This window comes from Buteo buteo, chromosome Z (assembly GCF_964188355.1).
Source record: "Buteo buteo chromosome Z, bButBut1.hap1.1, whole genome shotgun sequence".
Classification (NCBI taxonomy): Eukaryota; Metazoa; Chordata; class Aves; order Accipitriformes; family Accipitridae; genus Buteo; species Buteo buteo.
Window position 1 is genome coordinate 53,028,515 of NC_134204.1, and position 17,945 is coordinate 53,046,459.

Genomic DNA, 17,945 nt, shown 5'->3' on the forward strand with positions numbered 1-17,945 from the left:
CATGCCTTCCTTTCACAAATTCACTCAAAAGGTCAGGACAATGCAATATTTTCTCAAGATCTCTTGATTAAATTTCCTGTTATATAGCCGTATCATTCTAAAGAAGTTGGTTCCCAAGCCTTTGAAAGAATATCTAACAACTCAAACCTGAAAGACATTTTTGGCATCATTGAGCATTGATAATATGTACCTGTTAGTACTGTTGATAACAACACTAGGTAGCTATTAGTACATAAACGTGCCAGTTAACTTCTCATTAGGGCAAATTCCCCACTGACCTCTACCATGATGTAGCTAACCTACTAGGTATTCAGTGCAGACAGTTTAAAGCAAGCTCAGGTATCTCTACTGTGTTGCTGTCATTTTTCTGCATGGAAGGATATTTTGATAGATGGCTGTCAAAAATGAAAAACAAAAGAAAAGGATCTTCTTTCTTCTCATTCATGCGCATGTACACCCTCCAACCCATTTTCTCTGCCTTCTTCCCCCTTGTTTTCTTACATTTGCCTGTCAAGTTGCTCTGGGGTTCCTTGCTTCAGCACTGTTGCCTCCATCCCAGCCACAATCAGACTGCCAAATGCTCATTCTGAAATGGTAGTTTTCTTTTGAATGTATCTGAGAAATAAAGTCAGCTAGCAAAGGCTACTCAGTTGTTATTTCAATATCGAAGGCAAACTCCTGAAATATGGGTGCAAAATTAACAGGCATGGGATGTGGCATAGGAAATAAGCACCTCCAGCATTACCAATATGTAAATGCAACAACCAACAGATGCTACTGGAAGTGTTTCACAGGCTTGTCTGGTTTTGGGCAGCATGCCCTAGTTAAGCCTTACTTTCACCTTTATAACCAAAATTCCACCCAAACTCAGTCCAGCTAACATCCTTTATACTTCTCTGGGTGCTTTAGGTATACCTTACTCATCAAGAAACACTGCTTATTGTTTATGTTGCATGGTCAAGACCGGGATCTATAGGTCTGTGCTGCTGGAACAAAATCCATTACCTGGGACCTCTGTTGTTCGAACACTGCTGAGCACCGAAAATTTGGTGGCTAGCAAAACAGAGCCACATCAATGTTTTAATTTCTTCCCAAGTACAGCACCAGTCTCTGCAGTGATTGATTAGTAGAGAAATATCATTACATAGGCTGTGAAACAAATTGATTAATTTAGGATTGGTTTACAAAGATTAAATAAAACAATAGAGTAAAAGTGCAAACAATGCCATCCTTTGTTACTATGTCACTGCCTCACTTTTGTGACAGGTGTGGCAGGATTTTGTCAAAATGCCATGAGTGAAAGTGACACTCAAAGGTGTCACAGAGCCCCCTCACCCACTCCCCCCAACCCTGGTCCCAGGGGCCAGATGCACAGGGGCACAGTAGGTGTGATACTGGAATGTGCTCAGAATAGTGTCTCATTATTGAAAGTCCTTTGCACCAGCAGAAAGAGGGATACACAGGGCCTCCAGAAATTACTAGCAGGGCCATTGTTTCAGAACTTTATTGAAATAATACATATTAGGTTTCTAAATAATCAGGAGACTAGGTTGGCAAAGCCCCATCTGAGGCACTGCTTGAGGTCCAGGTCAATTTGATTAATTGTAATCCATATTGTTGGATATACACATGCCTATAGATGAACTCAGAGATGGTTTCATAGCTTTCTGTGAATAAAGAAAAAAAAGCAGACACAAAGTAGTGAAGGTTAACAGCAGAGGGTGAAAGCTATTGGGTTTTAATAATTTTTCAAAGATGGAATCATATTCTTGCCCAAATACAGTCTATCTCATATGCAGAGAAACAAGGTTTCTGAAACAAAATCCACTATCTTTCATGAACTAAAATAAATGACTTATTTTCATATGTGTTATAAAAATAATGAGCATGGGTCAGAGGGAATCAGAGAGATTTTACTGGAGGATCGAAACGTTGCAAAGCAAAGTCAAGCACAAGCCACAGGGTGCCGCTATTCTCACTGTCAACCAACCAACTTTTTCAGCATTTTACTTGTCCAATGAATTTAGGACAACAGGAAAAGTTGTAACGATACCTAGAAATGCAGTTAGAAGAGCAGAGGAATGATTTTGCATCCTGATGACCCTCCTTGAGGAATTACGAGGTACATTGCTTCACTGCAATCAAACCCATTAAAATAAGGAATTAAATTCGTCATGAACAGAACAACAGAAGGGAATACAATGCAGAGATAGAGCCAGACAAACTCCAAACAACTCTTTGTTTCTTTCCACTCCATCATCACACAAAATTCTGATCAGATACTTAAGGCCATGGTGTAATTTGTACCCTATTTAGACAGCTCTTAACATTTCGGAGTTGATGTCCCAAGATCATGGTGCTCCACCTGTTACGGTATTATGCACAGACTTCTCCTTAAGTTAAAATCTGTCTCATTCTTCAGCTGCAAATGCCTTGTGGCAGTCTTGTCCTTCTGTACCTGTGAAATATATGAGGTTAAGTAGTTAATGTCTCTTTCCAGTGCTTGCTTCAAGAAAAACTGGTCTGCACTGATTGGTTTAAAATCCATAAAGAAATGGCCTTAGCAGAGATTAGCTCTCCCTGATCAATAGAAGTTATGGATTCATTTGCTTTGTAAGGAAGTTGCAAGTACCTTGTTAAGGAAATTATAATGCTTCACAGTTGCTTCTTGTAGTAACGCCAAAGTGCTGAAGTGCTTGCTGAAATGTATGCTGACTTTATAATAACTTGCGGTGATAATTCTCAAGAATAACAGATTCTCTTGGGTTTTAGTAGCTACCTTGCCGAGGAGAATTTAATTCCTTCTCCATCAGCTGCTGTAGAAACAGGACAAACAGAAGACTGTCCCGCTTCAGCTTACTGTAGGATCTAGATTTTTTTGATTTATTCATTTCTGTTGCTTACACTTCTCATCTTAGTTCTCAGCTAAGAACTGGAACTTACCTCCTATACCTTTTTCTGAGATTCTAACATGAATGGAAACCAGTCATCAGCACCTTCTCATGGCAATGCAAAACCAACAGCAAAGCTGAACAAAAAATTACATATCAACTATCTTTACTACAGGTAGAACACTGCAACATTTATTTCCAAAATACCTGCTAGGAAGAAGTCATGGAGTGCAGCAGAGAGAGATTAGCTGGGTTAAAATATACCAAAACCATCTATGTAGAATTTGGTATAAAAAATGAAAGGGTGGTAATCGCTAGAATAAGTATTGAAGCATAAATGGATTAAATTATTTTAATCTTGTGCTCATCCCTATATAAATATATAATCATCTTTACAAACTTCCCACCTATCTGCACAACTACACATACATTTCATTAAGAAAGACTGTGCTTTGATTACATTCAGCATCATACAGTGTTTCCAGTATCATTCTATAAAGTTATCCAGACCTCCAAACCTATTATGTAAAAGTAGTTAATAGTAACAAAAATAATAATAACTCATTAGAGATTCTATGTGCACACCATTTCATTATTGACAGTAATCAAGGATGGAAAAATCAGCCAGTGGGAAAAATACTATGCCACTGAACTAGAGTGCTTACTATGTTTACTATATTGGCAGACAATGTCAAAATAGCACTAGTAAAGGGTGGACTGTAAGTTCTTTATTAGTTTTTTCTTAGTACATATGGTATGATATTCAGTAGATTTATCATCCAGCTTTAAAAGAGCAAGCTTTCATAGCTGTTAGGCTCCCTTCTCAGATTTGTAAAGAGTGCATGTAAACTTAGTATACTATTATCGCTATATAGCAAAGAAATTTTTAAAAAAAGAGAAATGTCTGACTGTTCCTAGAATGGCCTAGTTTTAAAGGGATTTGATTTTCAGACAAACTGTTGAATGTTTTGTGGAAATCACTCTTGGGAATCTCCAGTAGCTCCACAGAATTCAGGAATTCCTTGTTGTGAGATGGGAAGTTTTCTTCAAATTCATGGGTAATATTTATTTTTTAAAATTCCGTAATGAATGATGATTGATTAATTGTAACATGAGATATCCACAGGCTCCTCATGAACATCAGGTAGGTCAATGCAGTCAGTGCAAATACTGAAGACTAAGTGTTTGAATGAAAAGATTGCAGGAAAGTTGGGAATAAAGTAAAACCCACTAATATGTTGTCCTGAATTTATGTTAAAGACTTACGATGTCAAAAAATTTTTAGGCATATCATTCTATATAACAATTTCAAAAGGAACAAGCATTGGATAGTTCATCGAGTTTGCAAATGCATTTAAACTTTCACTTCTGCTTAGGATACTTTACACTGTTTTGGCAAGAATGCAAATGAAAATTTGCTGATCAAATGTCACAGTGAGAAGGCTCAACATGAAAAGTTTAACACCTATGAGACAACTACAAACTTCTGCTACATTGCCTATGTGGAGTCAAGTGTACAATTTATTTATGTCTCAGGAACAGATTATTTTATCTAGTATTGTGAAATTACTTTTCACCAGAACATCTGCATCACAGAATGACCTGCAAGTAGATTTGACATATGAAAAAACATTGTGAAGGGTCTGTACAAAGTCTGAACTTGTTGTAAGTAGGTTCTGCAAGTTGCAGTAGGAAAAACGTTTAATCTTTTTGTAGATGCCATTTGAAGACTTTGTTGTACAAACACTTTCATGCCAATAGTTTAACGTTAGCAGAAGAATAAAGCAACACAGTACCATCTCTTCTCTAATATGTAGTGTTAGAGCAGTTATTCATGGGACCAATAAGTAAGTCAAAACTCAGAGTTGCCTCAGCTGCTCTAAAGAGAAGACAGCAAACAGCTAAAGACACTTTAGGCACAAGTAATAATGCATAAAAACCTTTGTTCAAAGTGTTGGAGTTTTGCAGACAGAATATCTTCTTTCACCAAATAGTTTTCAGAACTCTTGCCATTTCTGTTTATAAAGCTATTAATTTGATATTTTTATATAAAGTTCAGACTTCCCATTTTCTTTTAATGTGTCAACTGGTCTGCTTTGTTGTTTAGATTGAACTCTTTGGGCAGAGACTCTGCATCTGAGTTTGTTTGAAAGACTCTAATTTGTGTCATGTATTTTCCACAAATTTAAATAACAGTTTCCAGTGATGCTATTGAACTTGTGATTTTAAGGATTAAAAATGAGGATTCAAAGACTTTCAAGATTATTTCATTGCCAACTATTTAATTGTCCAGTTTTTCAGACAATGCTGATTTATAACCAAAGAAAATGTCTGCAAGTCTGATGTCATTCTTCATCCATGCTAGCACATTGTAATTATGATTAAACCTAAGATTAAAAGTACTTAAAACTTTATATGGCTTTATGAAAACTCGACAAACACAAGAAACATTTGGAAGCTCATTACAGTGAAGAATTATTAATTAAAATGAAATATTACACCTGCAAAATCTGATTGCTTGTTTCAAAGTCTTTGATGCATTTATACTGCCTGGCTGAAGAATCATAGGCACACTTTAAAAGAATTAGACCTGTACCGGTTAGAGCCTTTGAATCATAGTGCATTGTTCTGTTCTAACAAACTGGAAATCCCTGAGCAGATGATTATATGCAAAGTCTTGAGGCTCGATTTTGCCTCCTGACAAGCATTCTACTTAGCTGAAACCAAAGGGACATCACAGCATAACTTTCAAATCAAAACTGAGCTTCCTTGAAACATAAGAAAAACTTTTAAAAAGAGACCCTGAATGCTGCATCTCACTCACATCAGTTTAATTTTATTTTTCAGAGCAAAGAAAGACATGACTGCAACAAATTACTAATATTGCACTTCAAGTTTATCATCATCATAAATACAGATTTGTTACTTCATCTGTTATTTCATTTCTTTGATCAGTAATATTGCATTGACCAGGTAAGTACTCATGCACTACCCTTAGCACACAGCTGTGAATTAGAAATATGTAAAGCAGCATGAACTCATCCTGTCCATAGTTAACACTGTTTTCCCAAGATACTAGTTTTCTACTACTTAGCAGGAAGATAGTAAAATAGGACTGGATTTCTTCACACTTTACCCAAAATTGCAGCCAAAGGAATAAGTTTTGCAGCATGTCTGAGAGATTAATAAATTAGATAAATGAAGGAAGTAAAGAATTTTTCATGATGAAGCTCCTTTTCTATGTAGACTGACTCACCAAATCCCTACACAGCCCCACAGAAGCCAAATTAAGAGTTACGCATTTTCTTTTAAAACTTTCTGCCTGCACTGCTCAGATAAAGCTAGGTTGTCCTTTGCATTGCAGGACTAAAACTGAGTTACTTAATTATCCTTCCCTACTTGGGAATCTTTCTACCTTGTTCAGAACAACTCTTACAATATCTTACCCTCTCTTTCTCTCACCAAAAATAAATACAATGCAACACACTACACTGAAACAAAGTCTCATAATATAACTGCAAGAAGCTCTGCAGTTGTTCTTAAAAATCAATTTTGTTGAATATCTACTGTATTATTTTGATGCCTGTGCAGTATACAGTCATATTCCAGCTGTGCTTAGCATCACAGAGATGTACCAAGAAGACAGCCACAATTTTTCTTGAAGCTACAGCTGGGTCCTGACAGCAGGGTCCTTTTTTTCTTGAATATGAAACAATAGTCGAAGGAAGTGGAAGAAAACCACAGAAAATGAGGGCACACATATGAATACTACAGGTACCAATTGACTACATGTTATGTGTTCAGTTACTTTCTGAAATAATGAAAATAGCTGTCTTCAACACAAATAGGCTGTTCTGTAGAAAGTCTTTCTAATGGCCTGCATCATTGTCTTGAGCAAAGTTGAGAAACTGACTGCTGTGAGAACTTTACACTGTTGACACATGGATCTCTGTTGGCTGTCAGTGTATAACAGATAATATTATTCATATTAACATTACTGTAGCAGTTTTGGAGACCTAATCGAGAGTCAAGGCTGATTCATATATAAAGATGCAACATTTTAAGCATATTTGCTACAAAGATCTAACCAAAGCATAAGGCCAGAGATAAATATCGTTAGTTGGAGAAGCTTGGCCGATTAGCATGACCGAATAGGCCATCATTCACAGCAAAGTGATGATGGACTACATATAAAAATATTAAATTATATTAAAAATCAGAGATGACAGGTAATCTTTGAGGACTGTGTAAGTCAGGAGAATATTTGTATTTGATATGAAAGAGAGCAAGAGTCATGAGCTGAATGAAACTGGAAAAGTAACGTGATGAAAATAACATGCTAAGGAAATTTTATTTACATTGAGAATAGCTGCATAGGAAGCAAAACTGCATCTTTCCTCTTCTCAAGGATGAAGAAAGGCTTTTGCAGCAACCAAGTCCTAAACTGCTATCCCAGACAAGAATCTTAGCTGCATAAATAAGTAGGAAAGGCCATGGATTAGACATGTTGTATGACAAGATCTAGATAGACCAGAGAAAAAAACAACTGAAAGGGAGGTCTGAGTTGAAGAGTTTCCCAGTTCTCAGCCTCAGTAACACACACTATGGTGATACTCCACACTGACAGAGAAAAAAAGGTGGCAATGGGGAACCCAGAGAGTAATATTGCTTTACTCCTGCAGAACTAACAACTAAACAAACAAAAAGGAAAGAAAAAAAAAAGTACTTAGCCAGTTACATTTTCAGTTGGACAGTAGAGAGAGGTCTAGAATAAAGAATTTTCAATTAAAACAGTAGCTGAATCTGTGTTTGAGGATTGATCACTTGCAGAGAAACAAGCTGTTGAGAAAAAAAGAGGTGAATACTGTGGGACCCTCCCTCCTTTACCTATTTTCAACCTGCTAATGCATGCACACATGCACAAACACACAAGCTGATCAGGAGTTGAAGAGCCCAGTGCTGAAGGAGCCATTAGAAAACAATAAATTCTTTCTCCCATTTTCCCTTATGCCTACTGAAAAACACATAGTTTTCCTGAGTCTTACTTTTGCATAAAATCTTGACTTTTGGATAGAAAGGGCAAAATGCCTACTCTGAGTATATGCATGCTGTCTTCTTAAGTTGTAGGATCTCCAGTATACCCTAACAGTTCAAAGAAATTACTGAACAGTGTCACAGAAATACTGTGAAATTAAGTCAAACAGAAAGAATAGGGGCGTTTGATATATCTGCATTTACTAGGAGTAGAACAAAAAGCTCATATTTGATAGCATCAGTGCACAAATTACCATAGAATTGCTTTAATTGGGCAATGCTGCTGAAATAAAGCTGCCATTCTTTCTGGTTATTTATTTTATGAAGACCCCAGGGCAGCTGATAAAGCACAATGAGAAGTTTTACATCAGTGGCAATAATCAGGTGTCACCATCATTGCCACCTTACACTTTTCTGCCATGGGATCATAATTACAGCAACACCCAAGGTGTGAGTTAGCCCATCATGTATCTTTCTATAGTATCAGGGGCAGTACTGCCCTGCATGCTAGGAAGATACCCATTATTAAAAGTTTAGCTTTGAATACAGTTTGAGATCAAATCCACTCATTGATCCATGCAGCATACCATAACTGATTTTTGCTGCTGTCAAATCAAATACTTGAGATGTCTAGACAATGAAGATCATATAGCTCAAGACATTTTTGGTTACACAAGCTTTACACAGGAAGTCAGGGCCCTCATCTATGAAGAAATCGTAGTAACATCACTTTCAGCTAGATCACATTATATTGAAGGGCATAAAAGCAACAGCCTTTTCATCTTGGCAATCCAGTTCCTTTAAACACACAAATAATAAGTCTATCTTTATGGCTGTCACCAAAGTCAAGAAACAGAGTAAACTGGAATGGGCTGAACTCATGCTAGGTCTGCTACAGGAAACTGCTAGAAGAGCCAAACAGCATGTTTAAGGCTTGTCTGGGCATCCTCAGGCTAAGGAAAGTATTGCTGTGCAGACATCCCAAAAGACAGTCATCTCCATGAACCTTGAAGCTAGTTTCTTCCTTTCTAGCCTCCCCTGTCTGACAACAATACATTAAAGGTCCCCTAGATTTCTGTGGAAAAGGCCCAGGTATCATCACCCTGGGATCCTGGCACGCTAAAACAGCTGCTGCCCACCCCCCACCCCCCCTCTCACCCCCCCCGATTTTACAGTGCAAAGTCCAGGTAAAGGGCCCTGCAGAGAATGATGAAGACACTTTTCCATGCTTTTAGGTACCTTCTTAAGAGAAGAACAGTAAATCCACAATGTAACCATTCTCATGCCTTAGAATAGTTCTATACAGAACACAAGCTCTATAGAGATTTTGAAGTTGGACACCTCTCCCTTTCTTGGTTATCCATCTTACTGTTGAAAGGAAAAACTTTTATCATAAAAATTGTGTTTGTCACATCCCTAGACCTGGAATCCCCTTCTGCAGTTGATCTGCTATGAATAAATGTGGTTTGTTCCCATTACTTCATTTGAAAACAAAGAACAAGTTCTCTTTTCCAGAGAACGTGGCTCCCTGCACAATCCCTAGCTTATGCGCTCACCTGCACATACCTAGCATTATTCAGAAGAGTCCTAGAAGATGCATTCTACAGAAAAATTGAAGGGTGTAAGCTAACAAGAAAATGGTATAGACAGTTGTGTGCAAATACTTAAAGCTGCTGCAGTAGCTCAGTTTAGCCTAATGGCATCACCACAACCCAGCAGCCTCACATGAAGGCAGAATCTGTGGGGCTGGCACTGAGCCACAGCTCTGTGGTGCAGGCAAGACTGAGTGATGCAATCGCGAATTAAATGTTGAAGGGCATGGGGAGGGGATGTTTGTTTGTTTGTTTAGTCTCAACAAGCCTAAATAGAAGAGGGAAAGCATACCCATTCCCTCCTAAGGATCATGACCCTGAGGCTCCTATGATAGCTGCTTGGCATCTTAGTACTGCAGTTTGTATGGCTCAGTATTTTTATTACAAAATGTGAATGTAAATCAATGGGATCACCCAACGATTAAAATGTAATACACATTGGATGAGCGTTTTGCTGTATCAGAGTTAAACTCCACATTGGTCCTCTATACCTTGCAATTTTAAGTTTGAGATCAGTTTTTAATTAATTATAAATCAACACAAAACAGAGAGAAACAAATACTGAGAGAAGGATTCAGGAGAGTGCCTCACATTCAGTCTTTTCTCTCATTTTCTTTCAAATCGTAAATGTTTTTTCAAAGGATAAGTATTGCAGTATGATACAAAGAGAGGCTCTTTTTGCCTTAAGAGGTGACTCCGTGTGTCACGACCTGGGCTGGACAGACCAGGGAGTCGTGTTGAATTCGGAATTCCCTCGGACTAAATTAAGGTGAAACGACACCAAACGACCAGTTAAACATTTTACTCTTGGCAGAAGCAGCCTGAACTTGGGAGATGTAACAGTAGGTGGCAGGGTTTCTCACAACGGGAACTGCCACGGAACTACCTCAGTCAAACTGTGTGACCCGTGGTAACCACATACACCAGTTCAGGGAGGAAAATAAGGAGATCCCTCCCGTTGCCTCACGAGGTTCAGAGCGGACCCCCCCACTTTCTAGACTCCCTCTCAGAGAGGAGCCTGGGGGCGGCTGGATCCGCTCCTAGCCCCAGGCTTGGTCAGCGGTTTTGTGTCTTAAAGGGACGAGGTGTAGGGATTACGGAAAAAGATGTCCTTTTAGCACCTTTGCCCCTCCTTTGGGCGGGCACTCGAACTCATTAGGTTAATTGGGTGTCCTGATCAGTTTGTGAGCCTTGTGGCTTGGGGGTCGTTTGGGGAGTAGCTTTCCCTTCCCTGCAGACGTGGTCTTTGGCCGTGCGCCGTGAGTTGCCCTGTTTAGCGTATCAGAACACGGGGCTGCGCACCCCTCCCCCTCCTGTTGCCGATGGGCTCTGATCGGCTTCTTTTCACCTGGCGTTCCTGGCTAGGCAGAGTTCCTTGTTATGCAGAGTTAGTCGCCAAGCAGAACTTGCCCCACCATAATGTTTGAGACGTTAATTCTTTCAGTCTCTCACGCCTTGTAAAATACAGGAAGACATTTCTAGGAAAAAGACGTGAATGTACAGGAGTAGAACGAAATGTCTGTTATTCACTTTATAACGCCAAACAACTGCTACTTGTTCACGTGCCATTTATGTGCAATCAAAGGCATAGTATGTGATGGGAAAATTTGGGTTAGAAAAATGACTGCTGAGACCTTGACATAATTTACTGACGATGGATGGACCAAAATTATATACATTGTTTCACTGCCCTGTTATTTTTCAACTATATGATCTTGGAGATGAGGGGAGTAGGACATTTATAATCACTGTTTATCAGAGTAGCCTTAACATTTGTTTGAATATAAGGTTAGTGATTATCCTAGCTCTAATAAAAACTTCCATCTCCCTACAAATACTCTCCACTGAGCTAGAATTTGTGTAAAGAAAAAGTTACTATTAAAAAAAGCTGTTAAACACAACCATATTAAACTCTTTTTTAGCACTCAAAACAAACATACTACAATTATCTTCTGTGCTGCATGCAAAGGAATGGTCTGACTCAAAGCTTTTAAAGAGAAGAGAAAGACTAACATTGATTTCCAATGGGATCTGTCTTAGCCTGCAACCAAGTGCTCTACTGGTGCTCAGTAAACTAATATCACATATATTAGTGCAGATATCATAACAGTCATCACAGCAATGTTCCAATAGAAATTCTTAGATATAAAAATAAAGTCAGAATACTGTCCAAGCTACTATTACTCAATGTATCATTTATGTGTCACTACATCTAATATTCACATGATCACTGGGCTAACAGACAGTGAAAGTTCATAGGCAGGCAGTCCTCTAACTTTCACTTATGTAGGTCATTTAGGCAAACTAAATTGCTCTTCAACTGACATTTACCATTTAAAGAAGCACACAGTGTTTTTTAAAATATTCCTCAAGGTGCTTTGCCTCGGGCTAAGATCTCCGAGAGCCATTCCTTGCAGTTACACCTTATTGCAAGAATCTGCTATAGTCTTAGGGCCAAATTTACTTCACTAAAATACTTTCCTGATGTCCCTCCACTCCTTATGTAAGTTATTGAATCTGTGACACTGATTGTTTTTTCAATTTGTTACCTTTTTCATATTTAAATTACTTGAGCATTCAGGATTTCACATTTCACCCATAAAAACCGATTCTGTTCCCTGGGCAGCCCGTTCCAGTGCTTGATAAGCCTTTCAGTGAAAAAAATTTTTCCTAATATCCAGTCTAAACCTTCTCTGGCGTAACTTGAAGATGTTACCTCTCATCTTATCACTTGTTACCTGGGAAAAGAGACCGACACCCACCTTGCTACAACCTCCTTTCAGGTAGTTGTAGGGAGCAACAAGGTCTGCCCTCAGTCTGCTTTTCTCCAGGCTAAGCAACCCCCGTTCCCTCAGCCGCTCCTCATAAGACTTGTGCTCCAGGCACCTCACCAGCTTCGTTGCTTTTCTTTGGACGTGCTTCAGCACCTCAATGTCTTTCCTGCAGTAAGGGGTCCAAAACTGAACACAGTATTCGAGGTGCGCCCCCACCAATGCCGAGTACAAAGGGACAATTCCCTAGTCCCGCTGGCCACACTATTTCTGATACAAATCAGGATGCTATTGGCCTTTTTGGCCACCTGGGCACACTGTTGGCTCATATTCAGCCGGCTGTCAGCCAGCACCCCCAGGTCTTTTTCCACCGGGCAGCTTTCCAGCCACTCTTCCCCAAGCCTGTAGTGTTTCAGGGGACTGTTGTGACCCAAGTGCAGGACTCAACAATTTGCCTTGTTGAACCTCATACACTTGGCCTCAGCCCATCGACCCAGCCTGTCCAGATCACTCTGTAGAGCCTTCCCACCCTCAAGCAGATCAAAGATCCTGCCCAACTTGGTGTCATCTGCGAACTTATTGAGGGTGCACTCAGTCCCCTCATCCAGATCATTGATAAAGGCATTAAACAGAACTAGCCCCAGTACTTGTGACCAGCTGCCAGCTGGATGGAACTCCATTCACCACAACATTTTAGGCCAGGCCATCCAGCAGGTTTTTTACCTAGCAAAGAGTATACTCATCCAAGCCATGAGCAGCTAGTTTCTGCACATGAATGCTCTGGGAAATCACATCAAAGGCTTTACTAAAGTCTAGGCAGACAACATCCACACATTTCCTTCATCCACTAAGCAGGTCATCTCTTCATAGAAGGGAATCAGATTAGTCAGACAGGACCTGGCTTTCATAAACCCGTTCTGACTGTTCCTGATCACCTGGTTGTCCTATATGTGCCACATGATGGCACTCAGGATGGTCTGTGTCATAACCTTCCCTGGCACTGAGGTCAGACTGAAGGCCTGCAGTTCCCCAGATCTTCCTTCTGGCTCTTCTTGTAGGTGAGCATCACATTTGCTAACTTCCAGTCAACTGTGACCTCCCCAGTTGGCCAGGATTGCTGATAAATGATACAAAGTGGCTTGGTGAGCACTTCCACCAGCTCTTTCAGTACCTTTGGGTGGATCCCATCTGGGCCCCATAGGCTGATGTGTGTCTAAGTGGTGTAGCAGGTTGCTAACCATTCCCCCTTGGATTATGGGGACTTCGTTCTGCTCCCATTCCCTGTATTCCAGTTCAGCGGACTGGATACACCAAGAACAATTTGTCTTACAATTAAAGACGGAGGCAAAGAAGGCATTAAGTACCTCAGCCTTTTCCTCATCTTTTGTCACTACGTTGCCCCCACATCCAATAAAGTGTGGAGATTCTCCTTAGCTGTTAATGTACTTGTAGAAACATTTTAAATTGTCTTTTACTATGGTAGACAAGCTAACTTCTAGCTGGGCTTTGGCTCTTCTAAATTTAACCCTGCATAACCTCACAACGTATGTGTGCCTGTGCCAGGGCTAATGCCCTCACTGTGCTTTATCTACCACGATAGGTTAAGGATGGTAAAGAACTTGAATGTGTCCAGAGGAGTGCAACACAGCTGGCAGAAGGGCTGGAAGGAATGTCCTGTGCGGAACAGCTAAGGACTCTTGACTTGTCTAGTCAGGAGAGGAGGTGGCTGAGGGGTGAGCTCATTGCTCTCTACAGCTTCCTGGGGAGGGGAAGTGGAGAGGGAGCTGCTGATCTCTTCTCCCTGGGATCCAGCGACAGGACGCGTGGGGAATGGTTCAAAGCTTCATCTGGGGAGGTTCAGACTTGACGTTAGGAAGCATTTCTTTACCGAGAGGGTGGTCAAACACTGGAACAGGTTTCCTAGAGAGGTGGTCGATGCCCCATGCCTGTCAGTGCCTTAAAAAGAGGCATTTGGACAATGTGCTTGATAACAGGCTTTAACTTTGGGTCAGCCCTGGAGTGATCAGGCAGTCAGACTAGATGGTCACTCTAGGTCCCTTCCAAATGGAACTATTCTGTTGTTCTGTTCCGTTCCCCTTTCTACTCCATTCCCTTCTAAATCAATGCTTGGGAAATCTGCAGAACTGAAGGGAACCAGGAAGTGGTCTTCTGGCATTGCAGCTTATGGAAGCTGTTGCACCTTGGGAATCCTTTGCTACCTTTCCCACTGGCAATGCTTTCTCTTGCGGGACTTCAGCAAGCATCCCTGCACGGGCTTGTGACAGCTGTGCTCTGGGTGGTGGCCACTCAGGTCTTGCAGGCTGACCTGCAGGCTCAGGGATCCCACCTCCTCTCTGGGCAACCCGCTCCAGGGCTTCATGATCCTCACGGGGATTTTGGTTGTGATTCCTTATCTCCAGCCTGAACCTCTTGAGTTTCAGGAGATGCCACTGTCTCTCACCCTCCCACCAGGCAGGGCTGGGAAAAGCCTGCCCCCATCCCCTTGATGCCTTCCCCGTGGGCACCGGCGTGTGCTATGAGGTGCCCTGATGCCTTCTCTGCTCCACGCTGAGCCAGTCCCAGCCCCACAGACCCTCCTTGCCTGCCCTGAGCCCCTCTGGTTTGTCAGCCTCCCTCCTGCCCAAGACCCCAAAGAGGACATAGGGCCTGGTTGAGGGCCGATGGGTGCTAAGCAGAGGCAGATCACCCTTGTGCCTTCTGGCTAGGGGATAAAGACAGGAGATGACCCACGAGGGTGAGCCAAGTGCTGCCTGTGGCCCCCCATGGGAGGAAGCAGGGGAGCGCGGAGGGCTGGCCAGAAGTGCTGGGGTGTGGGCAGAGCCTGTGGGACTTTGTCCTGCAGCCTCCCGGGGAGGCATGACGTGTTATCCAGTACACCCTCTTACCTGACAGGGCCCTGGGAAGACATGGCCGAGGCCTCAGTGACTGGCATGAGACACCGATGCCGAGCACAAGATGAGAGATGGGAGGATGGAGTGGGCAGCATCGTCGTGGTAACCCCAGACGTGGGGCAAGTGCCGTGGCTGAGGATGGCCTGTCATGACATCCCCCAGTGATGGACGGTGATGTCCCTGAGTGATGGGTTCTGGTGTCACCGACGGGTGGACTGCAATGTCATCTAGCAATGGACTGTGACGTCCTGTCATGGTTTAACCCCAGCCAGCAGGTAAGCATCATGCAGCCACTCACTCACTCCCCTTCTCCAGTGGGATGGGAGAAAGAATTGGGGGGGAAAAAAAAAGTAAAACCTGTGGATTGAGACAAGAACAGTTTAATAGGACAGAAAGGTAGAAAATTATTATTATTATTAATAATAATAAATATAATAATATAATACAAAAGTAATAAAGAAATTGGAATATACAAAACAAATTATGCACAATATAATTGCTCACCACTTACTGATCAATGCCCAGTTAGTTCCTGAGCAGCAATTCCCAGTCCCCATCCCTGGCCAACTCACCCCTGTTTACATACTAGACATTATGTTAAATAGTATGGAATATTCCTCTGGCCAGTTGTCCTGGCTGTGTGCCCTCCCAGCTACTTGTGCCCCTGCAGCCTTCTTGCTGGCTGGGCATGAGAAGCTGAAAAAACCTTGAATTAGTACAAACAGTTAGCAAGAACTGAAAACATCAGTGTGTTATCAGTATTATTCTCATGCTGAATCCAAATCATAACACTATACCAGCTACTAGAGTCAAAATTAACTCTACAAAAACAGAAAACAACCCCAGGTGCTGCATTGTGACCAGGCGGCCTTCACTGCTTACATTCAGACACCCAATCTCAGCAAGGTCCAGCCCACGCTCCAGCTGAGCGAGTTCGCGAGGTTTGGAGTGTTGAGGGAGGCCACTGGTGCTGCTGCGGTGGTCGGGGAGCTGCTCGTTGCAGCTCTCCATGTCCAGATCCAGACCCATTAGAGGATTTTCCCCGGCCCCACCAGATGCAGGCAGCCGGGGCACCCAGGAGGGACGCTCACAGCAGCAGAGGTGAGCTGGGAGGGGGAAATTCTGCCTGTGGTGGGGAGCTGGGAGGGTTTCCTTCTTGAGGGATCTGGGTGTTTCTTCCATCCCTCCCCGGGCCAGCTAGTGACCCCGGCCGCTCTTCTTTTTCTAGTGTGACACCAGCTGCTGCAGTATCAGTGAGAGGGAGTGGCTCACCATCCCCAGCTCCCCCCAGCCCACTGCAGCACATGGAGAGTGTGGCCATGGAGCTGGACAACCGCTGTCCCATCTGCCTGGACAGCTGGGAAAAGACCAGCTTTGTGATACCATGCCTCCACCAATTCTGCTATCCATGCATTGTGCGGTGGGCTGAGAGCAAGCCTGAGTGCCCCCTCTGCAAGGGGTTGATCATCTCCATCAGGCACTCAGTGCGGGCAGACGATGATTTCGAGGAGCATGTTGTCATACTACCTGCAGCACCACCAGTCATTGGCCACCAGGCAGAGAGAGCTCTCAGCCGTCCAGCTGCCCACAGCCCTGCAGCAACACAACGACGGGCGGTGGAGATCCAGCTGCTTGCGGGTCCTCCAGGTGGCCTCCATGCCAACACCTGGGCATCCCTTTTCCGGGACCACCCAGCTCTCCTCCAGCCCCTCCTGACCTGGGTGCATCAGGAGCTAGGTCAGCTCTTTGCGAACCAACGTTCGCGGGCAGCCACAGTGGAGGGCCTCATTGCGCCCCTCCTGGTCCTCTTTGGGCTGGATGGGTACCTACTGGTTGAGATGCTGAGGGCCACCCTCCAAAATCACACGGTGATATTTGTGTACCAGCTTATTGACGTCGCCGTGCAACGGTGCAGCGGGGAGGCCCGCCGTCTGCTGGGCCTGGAGGTCGGCCATGCTGTGGGGGGGCGGGAGGGCAGCCGCGGGGGTGCCCCTGGCCCTGCTGTATCCCGGCCAGGGTCTCCCACACCTGGGCCGGCCCCCTCCAACAGCCCCGAAGGAACCAACATGCATGACCACCCCAGGACCACTCGAGCTGCCCCTCGTGTGCATCGCAGCAGGCTTTTCCCTGCCCTCTTTCCTATCGCAGAGGAGGAGGAGCCCGAGGAGGAGCCCGAGGAGGAGGCCCAGGAGGAGCTCCAGGAGGAGGCCCAGGAGGAGCCCCAGGAGGAGGCCCAGGAGGCGCCCCAGGAGGAGCCGGAGGAGGCCATGGCAGGTCCATCTACTGCCAGTGGGGGCAGGGAATGCTCCCCTGGGGGGCCACAGCGAGCCCCAAAGAGGAGGTCTGGTAGCCCCGAGGCCTCTTCTCCAGCCAAGAAGATGCCACCCCGCCAGCAGCACTAGAAGAATGTCCCAGGTGCAGCTGAAACCAGGGCTGGGCCAGCAGCTGGGGTGTGCGCCAGCCCTCAATGGCTCCCTGTGCTCTAAGTGACATAATTTGTAAGTCAAATAAAATAAAGGTCTGCAAACTGCAGAAAATGTCTCTGTGTTACTAACAGTGCAGGTGGCATTGCTATCCCCACCCGTGCTGCTTTCTCCCCCTTTTCCTGGGGCTATGCCCACTGTTGCCTCTCGTTGTCCTTAGCAGAGCGCCATGGGGCTTCTCCCTCTGGTCTTGCACAGCCTCGTCGCCCTGCTTTGACTACCATGGGGCTGGACCTGTGCTCTCTGAGCGCATCTCTCCCCA

The 17,945-nt window shown here is 43.4% G+C and overlaps 1 protein-coding gene across 1 annotated transcript in view; it reads left to right on the forward strand.

Annotated features, from left to right (window-relative positions):
- Window positions 1-17,716, forward strand: part of LOC142027410 (E3 ubiquitin-protein ligase Topors-like) — a 35,075-nt gene extending 17,359 nt beyond the window's left edge. Inside the window, exons 2-4 of the mRNA XM_075021564.1 lie at window positions 5,739-5,864; window positions 15,202-15,475; window positions 16,429-17,716. Of these exons, the coding sequence (XP_074877665.1) occupies window positions 16,505-17,602 (1,098 nt within the window). The 5' untranslated portion in view covers window positions 5,739-5,864; window positions 15,202-15,475; window positions 16,429-16,504 and the 3' untranslated portion in view covers window positions 17,603-17,716. The remainder of the gene's footprint in view (window positions 1-5,738; window positions 5,865-15,201; window positions 15,476-16,428) is intronic.
- Window positions 17,717-17,945: the final 229 nt, after the last annotated feature.